Source organism: Apaloderma vittatum, unplaced genomic scaffold (genome assembly GCF_000703405.1).
Source record: "Apaloderma vittatum isolate BGI_N311 unplaced genomic scaffold, ASM70340v1 scaffold3477, whole genome shotgun sequence".
Taxonomy (NCBI): Eukaryota; Metazoa; Chordata; class Aves; order Trogoniformes; family Trogonidae; genus Apaloderma; species Apaloderma vittatum.
Window position 1 is genome coordinate 42,060 of NW_009726541.1, and position 18,988 is coordinate 61,047.

Genomic DNA, 18,988 nt, shown 5'->3' on the forward strand with positions numbered 1-18,988 from the left:
AATGATCTCTGAGGTCCCTTCCAGCCTAGGTCATTCTATGATTCTGTGATTCTACGAAGAACTGAGAGCAGCTCTGCAGAGAAGGACTTGGGAATATCAGGAGATGAAAAGCTGGACACAATCCACAAATGTGCACTAGCAGCCCAGAAAGCAAACCACTTTCTGGGCTTCATCAAAAGCAGCGTGGTCAGCAGGTCAAGAGAGGTGATTATAACCCTCTGCTCTGCTCTGGTGAGACTTCCACTGCAGTTCTGTGTCCAGATCTGGGATCCTCAGCACAGGAAAGACATGAACCTGCTTGAGTGGGTCCAGAGAAGGCCATGAAGGTGATCAGAGGGATGGAGAAACTCCTCTACGAGGAAAAGCTGAGAAACTTGGGGTTGTTCATCCCGGAGAAGGTTCCAGAGAGGCCTTAGTGCAGCCTTTCAGTATTTAAAAAGGGCTCATAAAAAAGAAAGAGAAACATATTGTAAAAATATGTAACAGCACAAGGGGCAACTGTTTCTAAACTGAGAGAGGATAGATTTAGAATGGATAAAAGGATGAATTTTTTTTTGTGATGAAGTTGGGAAGACATGGGAACAAGTTGACCAGAGAAGTTTAGATGTCCCATCTTCAGAAGTGTTCAAGATCAGGTTGGACATGGCTTTAAGCAACATGATCTAGTGGAAGATGTCCTTGACTATGTCAGAGTGTTTGGACTGAATGATCTTTAAAGGTCCTTTCCAACCCAAACTATTCCATGACTCTGTGATCCTGGGTAGGTCAAGCCGAACTTTCTTTGCAAGGTAAGCTTCAGAGTATTCCAACAAAAAGAGAAAAGACAGTAACAGAAAATGTGAACTCAATTTTTAACTTAGTCACTTGCACACTCGTTGTGTTTGAAAAAGCCACAGTATACACTACAAAGGAGGATAAACTTTGCTATTTCTATTCCTTAGAAATTTCTATTAAAGTTAATAGAAGCTTTCCTCAAGCAGAGATCACAACTACAGAACTTTAGAATTACCAGTTATAGTTTTAGAGGATTTTCCTTCAACCTATTAAATGACCAGAAGAATGTACACTTAAAAGCCAGATAACTTTCTATTTTCTTCTTTCAAATCTGCATAGCCAATCCCCTTTTCTGTTTTATGGTAATATTTAAGCCAGTGACCTTGCTATTTTATTTTTAGTGAAAATATATGGTATTGTTTTGCATAAATTATTGCAAAATTCACATGGTGTCATCTGTATTACACTGAACTTTTAACCGTCTTCTGACTGAGGAACTCCCAGAAAGGGAATAAACAGTACTACTTTCACATGCAAATAGGTGCTTATATGAATATGTAAATGATAATGACATATATATATATATATAGCCACTTTTTCCTTTCTCCAAAACTTTTTCCTCTCTGGAATTTAAATAAGTAGGTGTCTACAATTACAAGTAGAAGTAAAAATGTATTTTAAAAAAATTTTTATCTGTGTTCACAGCTCTCTAAAACTGATGTGTCATAACTATTTACAGTGTCATTCACCTGGAATTTTACTCTCTTTCTAGAAAGGGTAACTAATGGAGAGCAGTCTTCCAAAAGAGCTTTTTTTAATTTTTTTTTTCATTAGTTGCTACACTGATCAAGACGGGGAAGTTTGAGTACCAAACCTCAGGCCAGAGGCTGGGAAAGTATTTTCTTGCTGTAAGAATTCACTGTTGTAGGTGACTGAGAAGGCAGTAAGTCAGTGTGGATTAAAAATAGGCGTGGAGCAGATCATCTCAAGGGCCATGACACTCATAGAGGACAACCAGGGCATCATGCCCAGGCAGCATGGGTTTATCAAAGGCAGGTCCTGCCTGATGAACCTGATCTCATTCTAAGACAAGATGACCCAACTACCAGATGAGGGAAAGGCTGTGGATATGGTCTACCTAGACTTTCAAAAAGCCTTTGACACTGTTCCACACAGAATTCTTAGGGAAAAACTGGCTGCTCATGGCTTGGATGAGCATCTGATCTGCTGGACAAAGCACTGGCTGGATGGACAGGCCCAAAGAATGGTGGTCAGTGGAGTTACATCCAGCTGGCTACCGGTCACAAGTAATGTTCCTCAGGGCTCAGTGTTGGGACCATTTCTGTTTAACATCTTTATTGATGATCTTGATAAGTACATAGAGTGTATCATCAGTAAGTTTGCAGATGACACCAAGTTAGATGGGAATGTTGATCTGGAGTGTTGATAGGGAGACTCTACAGACAGATTTGGATGGATTGGATCAATGGGCCAATGTTAATTCGATGAGCTTCAACAAGGTCAAGTGCCAGGTCCTGCACTTGGGCCACGACAACCCCCTGCAGTGCTAGAGGCTTGAGACAGTGTGGCTGGAGAGCTGCCTGGCAGAGAGGGACCTGGGGATTCTCATCAACAAGAGGCTGAAGATGAGCCAGCAGTGTGCCCAGGTGGGCAGAAAGGCCAATGGCACTCTGGCTTGTATTAGAAACAGTGTGACCAGCAGGAGTAGGGAGGGGATTGTCCCCTGTACTGAGCACTGGTGGGGCCACACCTTGGGTGTTGTGTCCAGTTTTGGGCACCTCAATACAAGAAAGATCTGGAGGTGCTGGAACAAGAGCAGAGGAGGGCAGCGAGGCTGGTCAAGGGCCTGGAGAATGAATCTTATGAAGAACAATTGAAGGAGCTGAGGCTGTTGAGTTTGAAGAAGAGGAGGCTGAGGGGAGACCTCATCACTCTCTACAACTACCTGAAAGGACAGTGTAGAGAGGTTGCTGCTAGTCTCTTCTCACAGGTAATTAGCAACAGAACAGGAGGAGATGGCTTCAAACTGCAACAGAGGAGGTTTGGGCTGGATATTAGGAAAAAAAATTCACAGGAGTGGTCAGACATTGGGCTAGGCTGCCCAGGGAGGTGGTTGAGTCATCATCCCTGGATGTGTTTAAACATCATTTAGATATGGTCTTGGGGCATATGGTTTAAGGGTGAACTTTGTCGAGTAGGGTTAATGGTCGGACTCAATGATCCCAAGGTTCTTTTCCATCCTGAATGATTCTATGATTCTAAGATACTAAACATAGAAAACTGTCACTTGGTAGCTCCACCTTCCCCCTGTTTTTTGTATGAAACAGACACGAAGCCGTGGAATATGCATTGCCACAGCAAAAGAGCAAAATATGGGATGCCTGCGCAACTTAAAGGAGGAAACATTGCTAGAAACACCTCCCTACCCCATATGACCTTGTAGGTGGCCCTGAAGCCGGACCTTACTGAGAGTGTGATTCAGGACCCCCGTGATCTCTGGTGTGGAAGCAACATATCATCACGTAGCTGATTGCAGGCAACTTTGCCATTATGAAAAATGGTTTTTCCCACCTCAGAGGAAGTAGCTGCAATAACAGCACTGAAGTAGGACTGGGTCCCGCTGAGTCTGTAAGGATACAGAGTCAGTGGAGTGAATTTCTCCAAAGAAGGGGTCATAGGGTAAGATTCAAAATTTAAAAATAGTAACTACAGATATAACTACATTGACATGGTACTAACTGTTAACTAAAGGCCTCTGACTTTATAACTGAATATTTCTCTCCTGAAACTTGAGATGGTGGTAGAATATTTTCATTATTTTTGGCTTTTTATGAGTATGCTATGCTTTTAAAGATATACTGAAAAGCAGTTTGATGTGTAGGTGCACAAGTAGTGAAATATACAATCTACTTTTTTATTTAAAAAAAAAAAAAAAAGCCATTATTGACAATTTACCAAACACCTCTCTTCTTGACTTTTTTTCTTCTGAGACTCCAGCATTGTGTACACCACTTTCTGGACTCTGCTGGAGAATGAAAACACTTTGAATCCTACATTAAATAAAACAAAATTTTGCTTTAGCCCTATTATTTCATGTCTTTATGTCATCTTGATATAACTCCTATTAGCACTTTCTCCTATTGGCACTTTCTGCCACTGTGAATGCTAACTTCATGGTATTATTTCAATGCTCAGGGTTTTTTTTAATTTAGGTTGATTGCCCTGAGATAAGCCTAAACTTCAATATATGAAGATGGAATCTTGATCCTCAGACATACTTAAAAAAAAGTTACTTATAAGTAAATAAACTGTATTATTCAAGACTGAGTAAGGAGCCCCCTTTGTGATTGCTCCAGGCAGTCCCTTTTATATCAGAAAGAAATGAAAGAGTAAAGTGCAGCTAAGGTCTTGACTACCATAAGCCATGTTTAGCAGGCCTCGTCCAAATTCGTATAGCTCTTAGTCAAGCTGATATTTTGTCACTAGAAAAGAAATGGCTATTTGAAGCACTGTACACATAATAAATATTTGATATTTATTTTCATCTTCCCATAAAAGTAGTATACTTCTACAACCTCTCATTTCATAACATAATTATAACTACAAATTTGAACATTTCAACGAGACAGCTACTTTTTATAAATCTGAACAGCTACAAGTACTGGACTACTCAATGAAATTTGTTAATAATCCACTGTTCCTTTTAAGTTCAGATACTATTTGTTTAATGAATTGGGAAAAATGATTCAAGAAATTTCACAAGTTTATAAAACCAAACTGGCTTCATGCAGTTGAGGAGAATTAATATGCAATTTTATTAAAAACTATGTTTTTGCAATTGCTTATAAAACTCTGATTATTTTTTTCCCCTCAAAACACCACGAAAACAAAAGAAATATTCTAAGCCTCCCACAGAGCGTCCTATCGTAGTGGTCTAAACCTCTGCAACTTTATTTTGGGAACATTATTGTACCTGAAACTGTTCTAACAGAGGAGACGGACCGATACTTCCTGTTTTGCACAGACGGATCTTTTCTCTCTACATTTTCAGCTGCGAGTAGGGCTCGGAAGTTTCAAAAACAGGGACGTTAACTCCAAAGATTCCAATGCACAGCCAGCGTGAGTGACTGTGCAGACAGCAAAGATGCTGCCCATCACCAGGGGACGGGCAGGGGAGCACAGAGTGTGTTCCTATGTGGGCTCCAACATTCCTGCAGTGATCCTATGGGTTCACTGTCCCGCACACATGGGGCATAAAATTCACTGCTGCATGGACAGGGATGCTCGGTACCGACCGCCAAAACGGGGTCACAGTGCTCCAAGCAGGGAGTTGGTGTGTTTTATCTCTATTCTCTTCACTAGACTAGACACAACCAGCAGTACTAATTTCTTGTTTTAGGTTTAACACATTTTTATCCTCCTAAGACAGTTAAGCATCTGCATAGCTTTCATCACTGAAGCACTCTCACAGACTTCAAAGGGATCGCTGGTGTGCTTAATCTTAAATAAGTACGTAGGAGTCTGCTGAACTGTGGCTTCTGGTGGGGTTTTCTGAACTGTCAAGAACAGCCTGTACCGTTCTGAAAGTGCAACTTGTTTGCGTAGGGGCAGCCAACGAATCATACCTGCAGCATTTGTTCTTCCTCTGAAAATATCGTCGTACGCTTTCCATTGTGGGGTCACCTGGTAGGCATGGATGAACACCACAAAAACCACAACCAAGCACATTAATGGTAGCAGAGCAGCAGTGAAGAGAGCAGCATAGGCATTTGGAATGAAGCACCTGATGGAAAAAAAGAAAAACGCAAAAAAAATTACGTTGATAAAAGACACCTAAGGTGGTCAGGAGTGACATTTCAAAAAAAGGACATGCTTTACAAACTGCAAATTCTTTAAGTCTATTCCCAACCTTGACAGGATGCATCGTGTTCTGTTGGTTCTTATCATATTTTAAGAAATATAACATCTGCACGATAAAAACATAATGTTATATTTAAGTTTAACCAATGTTGAAGAGATTTAAATTGTATCAATGGAACAAATTATATTTTAACAAACTCCATGAACACTATATGTATTTAAAGAGATCACTCTTAGTCGCCAAGGTCTAAAAGGACATGCAATTTTCTATACTTAGCTCTGGAAACCACCAATTAACTTTTGAGAACTGTATTTTTAAAATAAATGAACAAGTCTTAAAGGCAAGATAACTCTTCATCCTTAAGTTGTTGGAAATTATATGTTATTTGCCCACTGAAGCCAAGTGCTCACTCCCTTCCACTTTTTTTCTCATCCCTTCTTACCCTTTCCATTTATTAAAGTTACAATTATTTATAAAGATGTGACAGGAACATGAGTTATTTCTGAAAAAGAGTCAAAATACGCATATAGGATGATGACTTCAAGAATACAGAGATGATAGTTAAAGAGAGCTCTCGACAGTTGGAGGGATCAGGACTTTCTGTAAACTCCCTGGAGATCAGTATGTGCTTTACAGCCACTGACCTACTCTAGAGATGACGCACAACGGAGCAGCCCAAGGGACGTCTTGGGAGTCAGTATGTCTAGAGATCATGTGGTCACTGCTGTCCCTGTTAAGAGGGTGTAACTTACCCAGCCCTTCTGTTTGTCAGGTCATCTCTGCTAAATAAGCCCAGAGTCAATGCTGCTACAACATACAACTGAGAAGAGCCTGGGTCCATGTTTCACTGATATACCTGGTGTACCTTCTGGTGGACATGTCCAGCGAGTCAAGATTGCAGTCTGAGTCAGTTCTTTCAGAGCACCAGCTGGGCACAATCAGCGAATCCCCAAATCATTTCCAGCAGAATCTAGATACTTTCTAAAACTCTCTTCAAAAGGTATAGGCTCAGTCAGTTACCTGATCACATCACTGAGCAAGTAAGGAAGCAACAGTGAAACAAGGAACTCTCTGTTGAATTAAAGTTGTTTCACAGAATCACAGAATGGTTTAGGTAGGAAGGTACTGCTGGAAGTCATCTTGTCCAATCTCCCTGCTCAAGCAGGGACACCTGGAGCTGGTTGCCCAAGACTGCCTCTAGGTGGTTTTATAATACCTCCAAGGGTTAGGACTCCACAGCCTCTCTGGGCAACCTGTGCCAGAGCTGGATCATCCTCACTGTGAAAAACTGTGGGAAGGTTCTGTGTTTCCGCCTGTGCCCATTGCCTCTTCTGTCACTGGGCACTGAAACCACCACCTGCCTCCATCTTTGCACCTACGGATTCTTGTGTGCATTAAAAAGATCCCTCAGGGCCTTCTCTTCTCCAGGCTGAACAGTCCCAAATCTCTCACCCATTCCTCTTAGGAGACACTCATTCTGGTGGCTCTTTGTTGGACATCGTAGTCTGTCTATTCCTCCTTTGCACTGAGAAGCCCAGAACTCAAACCAGTACTCCAGATGTGACCTCATAGGGCTGATTAGATGGGAAGGATCATCTCACTCAACTTGCTGTCAAAAAAGTTATTTTTCTTCCCCAAACGTCTTCCTGAGTGGGCCCAATTAGCATTAAGACATGAAGGTAACTTACCATAACCTATGCTGCTTTTGATGATTACTCTGAAGTCAAAACCCTTAGCACAAGTACAGCCTTCCATAAAATCATATTTATGTTCTAAAATCCACTTTTTTTCCAATTTGAGACATTTTTGTATTTCAAAATCGCACATATTCTGTACATCTTGATTTTTTTTGGTCAATACTCCTCTATATTCAGTTAAGGAAAGCTGCATAAAAATGTAAACTTACAGAGACAGATCATTTTTACTAATGCCTGTAGGTACTTGCTCTAAAAGAGACACAGAAAATTTATATAGACAAGAAATACACAAAGTTGTCTTAAGCTACGAAGACTTTTTTTCCTTGAAAGCAATGGTGAGCAATTCAACAACAACCACAACCTCCTGTAAGTTTTACTCACTTTTAGCAGTGTGACGATATAAGTTGAAAAATACATTATATGCTGGAAATCATGTGGGATATCATTATAGGGACTAATTGAAAATATTTATTGTACTTGACTCTAGTTGTACACATTTATTGTTCCACCACTGTGACACATTTTTCACTTGCAGCTATTGTGTGTCTTGTATTCCCAGCATTGAATGGGAATAGAAGAAAAGTGTCCCAAAATATCAACTAAATTGGTGTTCCAACACAATTATTCTACAGAAAAGGGCCTGGAAAGACTGATGTGGAACCTGGAATTAACTACATTACTACAAATCTTTCTTGTTTAAAGAGGATTATCTCTTCAGTATAGCCTTCAAGCAAGTTCTTTTTTTTTGTTTGTTTAAATAGGCTCTAGACTTTGTAAAGTCTTTAGTCCCTGTTCATAATGAAATTATTTTTGTCTTTCTTTCCTGAGTGAGTAAATATAAGGTTTTTGTTTCGTTAGTTTTGAATCTGAGTAATAGTAAAAGATAAAATAAAATTACAGCTACTAATTGAAAATCACGCCTTTTGCAAGGGGGACAGGAAAAATCAAACACTATTAGCTTCTTCAGAGACTGTCATTGTATTACAAAGTTTCTGTGACTTCCTATTAGCACTTTTTATTACTAAATTGTAAATTTTTTTCCCCTGACTGTTTTGAGAAATTTTGTTATCAGTTTACACCTCTTCTAGGATTAAAAAGACTGTTTATCTTCTGTCTCAAGCCATCGTCATTCTTCTCCTTCTTGATTATTGTTACCTGACTGAAGGATTCATCTTTGGTTCTGTTTTGACCATTTTGTTCTGACCACTGACTTTGTTTTGACCCAATTATTATTTTTTTTAATTACTATAAATTTCTCTGGTAACCTCAACACTAACATATTCCCATGAGTTGATTCTCTTTTACTACTTCCACCTAAACTAATTTTTTTTTCATTAACTTCAAGACTTTGGTAGCTCCCCAACCCCCTACTCCACTCATGATGCCACTTTTCCCATGAACAGTACTCTATTTACAACTTCCAAATGTTTCTTACAAATTTTTCCCCCCAGCATATGAAAACATTAAGCACATTATCCATAACTATATGTAGGTGTGCCTCTATATAATTCTATGAAATAGGCTAGAAATAATTTTAGAAATAATTGTCTGTAGTATATGTCTTCTCCAAGGAATAATTCCATACTAGTAAGTAATAATTTCTTAATCATTTTAGAGGTGAGAAAAAAAATAGTCTGTATTAGGTAGTTTTCTTTCCCCTTCAATATGAAGGAATAAGACACTTACTTTACATACTCTTTTCCAGGGGTAGAATGATGAGAATCATATATAAGATTTTTTTTTTCCCTCTTGAAAACTATTGCAGATGATAATTCAATCTAAACTGATGCTTCTAAATCTAACAAACACAAAGAGACTAGAACATGCAAATTAAGAGACAATATCATCTTCCCTTCGGAAAAGACATAATCTCAGAAAATCATATACATTTAAATCAATTCATTACTTAAAATGACCTCACTTATTGCCCAGTCAGAATCAGGGCTTTACCTTGTGAGTGGTTTGATTTGGGTTTTTTTTTTATTGTTTTATTGGGTCTTTTTCCCTAAACTATAAAGAGGGATTGCTAAGGTTTGTTTTCTTCTCAAGGAGGAGAAGCATGTTTATCTGATCCTTTAAGTCTCTTTGTAAATTCTTCTGAACCGAAAACAATTGACAAGATACATTATGGAACTATTTGTAGCACAATTACATAATTATATGTAAAAAGAAAAAACAAAACAGAACAAAAAAAAAGAAGCATAACAAAAGAAGCAACATTGCTCAGGAAATAAGGACTATTAAAAAAAATGCAAGAAGTTATAAAATTAAAGGACAGACACATTATGTTCCCTTCCAAGCAAGAACGATTTAAAATGTGCTAACCATAGTTTCTGTTATTGCCATGTCGTGAATTCTAAGGACAACCTCCTCCAAATGCAACTCAAACCTATGGTAAGCTAGGTTTGACAAAAAATTAGAAGTGATATTTTCTACCAAATAGCTGGTGTTCTTTTTTTGCACTTATATTTGTGTTTCATCACCTCCATTCAGAGAAAGAAAGCTATGTGCTCAAAATAACCCAACAAAAGGCAGAGCTTGAATCACTTATTCATGCTTACTTGGCAAATTCTTCGCAAAGTAGACGAGACAATGCTAAAAAATGAAAATAGGCATGTTGGCTTATAATCTATATGCACTTCTAGATGTTCATGCATTCTGGGCTTTCTTAAAAAGCAACTTGCTCTATTCCAGAACTTGGAACTGAGCTACACTTACCTTGGAGCTGACAGTTCACATTCATGAACATTCTTAGAGTACTAAGTGCAGAGCAGGCCAGACAATGGAAATGCTTTACTGCAAACAGTTACTTGCTAAAAGAGTTGCTAATCTGACAAATTATCTGTCTCAAATTGTCTATGACCTATATCTAAGCAACATACCAAAACCTAAACTACCTCTTTTTATGAATTCTCCCTAGATGATGACAGTTATTAGCTGCCTCTGATATTTTGGGCAACTTAAAATTTTGATAATCAATCCTCTTTTGAAAACGTTACGGGTTTTTAATAGGCAGAACGTCTGAGTTTTAGATTTCCACACAGCTGTTAAGTAAGAAGTTGTGATCTATTAGACTGCATCTCAGAATCCCCAACACACTCAGTTCTCTGTGATATGTTCATCTGCTATTTCAGGTCACAAATTGCTCCTACATCTAACACAATAATTCCCACAGGAGTTTATGCTGCTGTCTCTTCTTCCTTCTTCCAACCTTCTGTTTGCTTTGAAAGCAAACCAGAAAATGATGCTCCTTTGCTTCAAAACTCCATGCAGAAAAATACTGGGTTTAGCAACTGTTTGATACCAAATCAGCGTTGGACACATCCTCAGAGCAGATAACCATGTCAGCTCCTGCAGTTTTGAAGCCTTCTGAACCTGATAAATTCTCAACGTGAATAGACTATACAGCTCCACTCTTTTTTGTTTTACATTGTAACAGTAGTCATTTTCCATAAATACATTAATCAACAAGATTAATGTTTGTGCTGGGTTTGTTTTCCAATCCCGTCACAGAGAAAGAAACACACAGAAAATTTTGTTGTATGTGCTGCTTGGGGTTTTTTAGTGCTTATGTTTGGGGTTTTTTAAAAGCTTATGTGAACTGATGTGAAGAAAATCAGCTGAAAAGGGAATGATAAGCTTAAAATGGGTAACATTTGACATGATAGTCACTAGTTCCTGGGGAAATTCTAGCCATATTCACCTCAAAGAAATCTGTTTCTACAGTAGGTAAGATTCAACAGATTTCTACAAGACTATAAAAAAAACCAAACATGGTGCCAAAGGCACACAGATTTAGATGTATAGTCTTCATTTCACTTCATCCAGTCTTCTATATACACAAACAACAGACTGCACAACATCCTGAAAACACAAGCTTAACACCTAAAACTTGGTGGAAGACTGAATTAAACAGAGAGACCCAGTTTGATGTGTGTTACAGCTGTCTTGGGCAAAGGAAGATGGTGTAGCATTGATTTGGAGGGGTTTTTTTTCAGCTCTACTGCACAGATAGGAAGCTTACAACCCATCGAAAAAGCAAGTGCATGGATAAGAAATGCCATCTTGCTACCTAACATTGCAGCAAGTGCTGGTCTGTGATGGCAACATGGATGCAGCTAAGGGATGCTTTAACAATAAGAACTTGAAACTATCTTTGAAGCACCATCAGAAATGAGTCGCTGTCCACGTGAACCTTTTACTAAAGGAAATGGTACAGTGGCTGAAGACTAATAAGCTTTTATCACCCTAAAAAAGCTTTTATCTATACCACATCCTACGTCATTACTGTCTAATGTCTGCCTAGGCTGATAAAGAACACGCAACATCTCCAAGAAACCTGTTTCAGTGCTTCACTTATTTCTGGCTTCACTTACCTGCAGAGACAATTTTGCAGTGTTAACTCTCCCTTGGTGCAGCGTATGCACATTACTTCTTGGATGGGACAAGATGGATGTGGGAAACAGATTTGCCCCTTGTTTGCCACAACATTTCTCAATTTACTAGTAAACTGGTAAAAATTTCAGCTGCCATCTCCTTTTAACTGAGCAGTCTTAGACCTTTCAGTCTTTCTGAGGATATTTTATATTTAAAAACATTGTCAGTCTCATTGATTAAACCACTCTGTTAATGTATTTATTAAATTATGGAGTCCAGCACCTTCGATAGTATTGCACCTGAGTGCTTACCTGCAGTAGGACTTCATGTGTCCTAAAGATTAAGTGGCTTTATATATAGGCCAATACTATGTTTGCCTTTTGTGCCGCAGCACAAAGTTCTTGACTGATGCTCAGTTTATCATCCACAATATGCATGAGATCCTTTTGTCAAAAACTGGTAAACAGCCAGTTACTCTCCATCCTATTTTTGCATAGCTAATTATTCCTGGTAAGATGCAATTCTTTCCACATGTCCCCACTGAATACCAGACTACTTCTTCAGAACAGATCTCAGATGTTCAGTAACATTATGAATTACAACTGACATTCAATGTCCTTTTTTCCCAGCTTTGTGCTGTGGTAAATTTGAACTCCTTTATCCCAGCCTTATTATATGAGGCAAATGTAATATTTTCCAGCCCACTTGTAGCGAAGGAAGATGTTGAACAACACATGAAGGACATTTTAAAGTCATGATCCCTGGAGAAGTTTCATCCAAGAATTCTCAAAAATTCACCTCAGAACATAGTTAGTCTTCTTGAATATTTCTTGGAATACATAGGGAAATTTGGGATAACTAGATATGTAGTAACATCACTCCAAATGTCAGATACCGAACAAACACGAGAAAACATTAAGCTCATAAAGAATTAAAAAGTAAAAACCAAGATGCTCTTCTGGACAACAGACTACATCAGAAAAACTTGATTTCACTCTTTCATGAGGTGACAGGTTTGGTTTAAACATGCACTTGGAAGTTTTCAACACTATTTGAATTACACAGGGGGATGCAATACAAGGAAGGCAAATGTAAAACCTTCTACGCACCTGGCACGCTCACTGGCTAGTTCTTAATTCAGCAGAAAAGAATTTGGAAGTTACCGTGAATCACACTAAGCAGAACATAAGTCGTAACTTTATGCTGTTCCAAAGATATGAATGTGATAGATGTATCAACAGCAGTATATGCTGCAACACATATGAAGCAACCGTTCTGCTCTAGTCAGCATTACAAACACCTTGGTGGCAAGCTGTGTCTGGTTTAAGCTCATTTCAAAAACATGAACTGAACGAAGAAAGTTGACAGTAGAGCTGTGAAGGCTACCACATGTGTTCTACTATGAGAAGTTGGGAAAAATAAAAATAGTTTTGATTTGTTTTGTTTTCTTTGGGGTTTTTTTATTTTTTTTGAGGGGGAGGTTGTGGGTTTTTTCTAAAGAGAGGGGAAATGTATCGGCAAAGGAACTGGGAATCTACGAGTAGGCAAAAAGCAAAAGCAGAATAATTTCAATTGTAATTCATTTTTCTTGCTGGGAAACACAAGCCAAGGGGCTTAAACTATACTAAGATTGGCTGATGGTTACCAGAGGAGTCACAGAAGGGAGCAGCTGTGTTTAGCAGATCCACAAGAGTCAGGACTAGGTCCCTTAAAAGTGGATCCAGACACAAACTAGCAAGGTACTTTCAAGCCCAGAAATTACTGCTTAGGGCAAAAAAAAAAATAAAAATACTCAAATCATATGCCTTACAATGAAAGATGTCAGGCAAGTGATTTCTGTTCTTAAATCATTCTTGGCAATGAAACCCCTGAGGTTCAGTTCTAATGTAGATAAAGCTTTCTCTTCTGGCAATCACTTGTTAAATATTTCCTAGGCAATCCACAGGGATAAGACCAAAACAGGAAAAGGAGATCAGCTGAGTCTTCTTTTTTATATTGTAGATAATTTCTTAATTCTACTCCTGTTCCTTCCTTGCCTCACCTTGCCTTTCCTTTCTCCTTTCCTTTCTCCCCTTCCTCTATCCCTCTGTTCTTCCTCTCCCTTCATTATCAATAGCTTAAAAAAATACACATGCACAAGATACCTGCACTCATCCAGAGAACACACTTGGCATGTATTTTACTTAAATCCTATTTAGTGTTTCCCTAGGATGTTGCCAGCCAATGACTCTGATGATAAGCAAGCTCAAACATATATCTTATATAAATTGCACTACTAAACTATTGCCCAACTAAACTACTGGACAATCCTAACTGCATAATAGGAAAAGTAATCTTTCCAATGCCCAGGATGAAAAACTATATGTATAGATCCAGTGGAACAATGCAGTGTTTATCTAGTACCCAAAATAACATTTACCAAAAACTGTATTTCCACTGCTAATACATCTTGCACACTGCCACCAATTAGACAAACACTCTCTGAATGTATGCATAAGGCACAAACCAGAGAATTCTGAAACAGCCCACCACTAAAGATTTTTTTATTTCAGAGGGCAAAGTGCGTTGCAATACAGTAGACATGGAAGCATCCCAAGTATTAAATACTTTTTCCCAAGCCTTCAGAAAACAACCATTGCTTTCAAGTGTGCTCTGAGTAATAACATGTCATGCAAACAGCATTGAGTAATACTTCTGTCTTTTATACTTATTATATATTAAGCACAGGCTATAAAGATTACAACTTCCAACTGGTAGCATGGAAAGAAAACTTGGTGATATACCACAATTTTTACAAGCCTTTTAAGGATGTTAGTGACAGGTCAAAAAGAACAATATAGGGAATTACAGCTTCCAGAACAGTGATTTGACAGGTCTCTGACTCTATGGATGCATTTACACATAAATGTATCTTGAAACAACACTTTTCAACCAAATGTTTGTCCCAAGTTGGCACAACACATCTTCTTGGGTAAGTGAAAAGGAAAAACAAGGATGTAGGAAAAAATCCTCTTTGAATGAATACTGACTTAGTGGAGGACATTCACACTGGCAAATGAAGATCTAGGGAACTATGGTCAAGCATGGATCTTCTCACCACCCAAAATGCCCAACTCTGTTTTGCATCACTCCAAGAAGGTATTTTCACAACAATGTCCAGGCAGAGGCAGAGTGAGTCAAAAAAGTCATTGCTGACAAAACTACTTCAGATTTGGCTCCTTCCATGCTCTATGGTCTATTAGTGCTACTCCAACCCTACCCCAGGTCTTAGGGCTTTATGGTGGGCTGGCCTTGAGAGATACCATGTGCCTGCCAAACTGCTCTATCACTTCATTCCTCAGCTCGACAAACGAAAATAAAATGGAAAAAACTTGCAGGTCAAGCTGAAGGCAGTTTAATAAAGCAAAAGCAAAGGCCATGCACAGAGGTAAAGGAAAACAAAAGATTTATTTTCTACTTCCCATGGGCAGGCAATGTCCAGTCCCTTCCGGTCAGCAGGGCTTCAGCGCACTTAGTGGTTCCTCTAGAAGAAAAACGCCATAACAACAAATACCCCTCCTTTTCCTTCTTTCTATTAGCTTGTACTGCTGAGCAGACCTCATATGGTTTGGAATGTCCCTTTGGTCAGTTTGCATCAGCTGGCCTAGCTGTGTCCCTTCCCAAGATCCTGCCTACCTCCAGTGTACTGGTGGAGAGGATGTTGGAGAGATAGCCTGGAAACTGTGTGAGCACTTGCAGCAGTAGCCAAGACAGAGGTGTATTATGAACACCTTTCTACATCCTGCTAGACACTGAGAGAGCTGCACAGGGTTAAATTAACTCCATTCGAGCCAAAAAAGGCTCTCAGAAATGCTCTCATGCCACCTGTGAGGGCACAGCACATATATCCTCAGCTTTGTGTTGTAAAAATACTCCCCTGGTTGCTGCCAACCCAGCTCACATTTTGTTTCAAATAATCTGAGTCAAAAAAAAAGAAAGAAAAAAAACCACATACAAAGCCATGCATTTTGATGCTGTGAAGGCTCTTTGCAGAGAACAGGATAGACACAGGACCAAGCACTAAGGAGTTTTGGCTGTGGGAGGGAGTTCAAACAAATGTGAACAAGAACCCATTTGTGTTGCTTAACCTTCGGGCCAGGTATCAGTGCTTGGAGCTTTTACCTGTCATGAATGTTTGGAATTTAAGGCAGCATTTTACAATTTAAAACTTTTTCAAAAGTGACAAGTAGCAACTTCCTCAATTCTAGAAGGCCTAGTCAAGTTGCTAATTTTGGGTGACGGTGGATACTTAAGGGCTGGAGAGAAGCAGACCCCTTTATAGTGGTTGAAGTTGGTCCTGAAATCTGACACACCAGTATCTATTTTCCCTTTGTCTTGACTTACAGTTGAATGATCAAACTTCTACAGAAAACCCAATGAAGATCAGGAGAATGTATCTCTTTGCAGTCTTACTACAGTGTTCATACGTAAATTAAAATAAGTTAATAAAGTATATTGAAATACTGGTTAATTACACTAAGTTCATACTTTGAAAGTCGTATTTCAGTAGTCAAAATGAGAACATATGGAAATGAAGGCCTAAATACACACCACTCTGCTTGCAAATTTGGAAGTCATGATTTCTCAGCCAACGAAAGGGAACACTTAAGTCTGTGCTGTTTCAGAAACTGAAAGCAGGGATTGAGCATCTTTGTCTCAAGCAGAAAACTCCAGCCATATAACAAAACAAAAAAGTCATAATAAAATAACATACTGCAGCTACAAAATGTCTTAAAATGAAGTAACAGCTTCCATTCTTTAAAAGTAACTTGTTGTTGCATAATTATGATCACATCTAGAATAAGAATATTTGTGATAATAAATAAATAAATAGATAGACAAATAGACAGATAGATAGACAGATAGATAGATAGACAGATAGATAGATAAATTTAAAATGCTATGTGTCCCTTATAAAAAAATGTAAACCCATGATTTGATAAAAAGAAACATCTGGCTTCCACCATCGCTACACACGGTCATGAATGCCTTGACAAAAATAAGATCCAAAAGACCATGGCAGCTGTTCTGAAGCATTAGTAGTCAGATACACACTGCTTTTCTAACAGCTCATTATTTGTAATAACCTTGGGGCCACAGCAAGTTTTAAAAGAAGAAAGTGGCATGACTTGGGCAAATCGAAGACTGGAAGGCAAGCAGAATGGCACCGTGACTCAGGAGACACAGAACGTCCCGTTTCATGACCGAGTGCCTCAGAAACCCTCACATGAGCGCATTGAGCACAGACCTTCCCTCCAACTAGGCTGATTTTTCTACAGGACTGAGCAGGGAACAACAATTTCACATTGGTCAGCATAAATTACAGCTGCCTCAGGGTACTTTAAATTACCCTTGGCAGGCCAGAGAGGTTGTTCAAGCGGTGGAGGATGACCGAAATGTGGCGTGGCCTCCTATTTTGGTGACTGTCTGATATGCAAGGGTTTCTTTTAGCAAGAGGTTCCCCTCAGGAAACAGATTACTTGGGTTTTTTGGAGGGAGGACTGCTCTGGAAAAAGAGAGTAGGTCAAAATAACCAGGAGAGAGCTATGTGATTTATATGTGCATGAGGCAACACCACCTCAGCATGATGTGGATGCCCACCTGTATTTCTATATTCACTGGAAAATCCTTGTCTGTTTTTTTTTTTTTTTAAAGACTTGCAGACAAACTCAAGTTGGCCAAATTACATGGATTGTATCAAATTTAAAACCAAACTCTGATTTTCTTAAATCAAGTCGCAGTAGAGCTGTACAAATCAGCTCAGATTCTGGTTTTATCAGAAAAAAAATTGGAAATATATTCGTTACATATGGGAAATTTATAACTAGACACTTTAACATTTTAAAATGATATTTACATATGTACTTATTATTACTAGACATATTTTGCCTATTTCTAATTGTAGGCAGCTGTGAGAACCAGGTCCTAAATGCAAATACTCAGGTCCTAAATGCTACCTGTATCAAAATTAAAGGTTTCATGATGATTAAACACTTTTTTTTAAAAAAAAAACCTAGCACTCTGCTGTTAAGATTTAATAACGCAAAAAGTTCTCTAGTACTAGTGTGTTCCAGACCGAAAGAATAATGTTATGTGTAAAGCACCTCTGAAAATTAAAGTGAAAGACAGAATAGTTGTAAATATTACACTTCTCTCTGCATGAGCTGCATGTGGAGCTATTTAAATGCCAGTTCCTGTTGCTTCTAGTTCTGAAAAAAAAAAAATCCTTTTTTTAATTTACAAGCTAAATTTGCTAAAAATACATAGGCTTTCTACCAGTAAGATAAGACATTTAGGAAAGCTAGGAAAACATCAGGTAATGTACAAAATGCAGTAGCATTTATAAAGAATTGTCTCTTTACTTTTTTAACTTAATACAGTGTTTGCTGAACTTTTACAGTTATGTTGGTGCTGTTACTGATAAGCAAAGAACAGTAATATAAATAAATGTTCTTTCTGATAAGTGAACCACAGGCAACTCTTCCTGTTACGAGAGAGTTAGTTTGGTGGGTTTGTTTGTTTGCTTTTTTTTCCAAAATGTCGCCTCAGCTCTCACCTCCCAGCAACGCAGCAAAGACAACCTCCATCTCTGGATGCTAACAGAGGCTTTTGCAATGCGTAGGGTTCTTGCACGTTGGGGCTTTTCGGGGTGTTGCTTACACCCTCCCTCCCCTCTGCAGCTCTCGGTACAGTATGTGCAGGACATCTCGCACAGCGGAAACCCTCAGCCTCGCTGCTCTGAAGGAAGTACCAGTTTCTTCCCTCACAAAGCAATCTGAAGAAAAAAACAACATCTCAACCCACAGAGGGGCGGGTCTGCGCCCCCAGTGCCCTTTATCCACAGCCCTGCATCTGCTGAGACTGCAGATAATGCACCTGGTGTAGCTTGGCTCTCGGCTCCTGGCGCTTCTGTGGCTAAACAAAATTGCTGTTTATTAACAGGATTTTACGAGGCTGTGCTTTGTTAGCCAGCGTCAGCATGCTGCAGAAACAGGCTTTGAAATAAGCTGGTTTCTTGCAGCTGAGCATGCCAAAGACAGTCCTGCTTGGCACCTCTAGCAGAGACATGGGACAGCCCCTGCGCAAAATCCTCAGCCTTTGCCCCAAAAATACCTGTCCATCTGGAGCTGCAACCTGACCTCACACCTCTGTCCTCCTCTGCAAGAAATTCAATTCTCTTTGTGTTGTGCAAGTCCTTCGCAAACCCATGGCTCTGATG

The 18,988-nt window shown here is 39.0% G+C and overlaps 1 protein-coding gene across 1 annotated transcript in view; it reads right to left on the reverse strand.

Moving 5' to 3' along the window:
- The window catches only part of LOC104276854 (G-protein coupled receptor 98-like), a gene marked incomplete at both ends in the record, with an annotated part of 71,443 nt that overhangs the window by 40,817 nt on the left and 11,638 nt on the right, over positions 1–18,988 (reverse strand). The window contains one exon of the mRNA XM_009873308.1: positions 5,421–5,578. Coding sequence (XP_009871610.1) covers positions 5,421–5,578 — 158 coding nt within the window. The remainder of the gene's footprint in view (positions 1–5,420; positions 5,579–18,988) is intronic.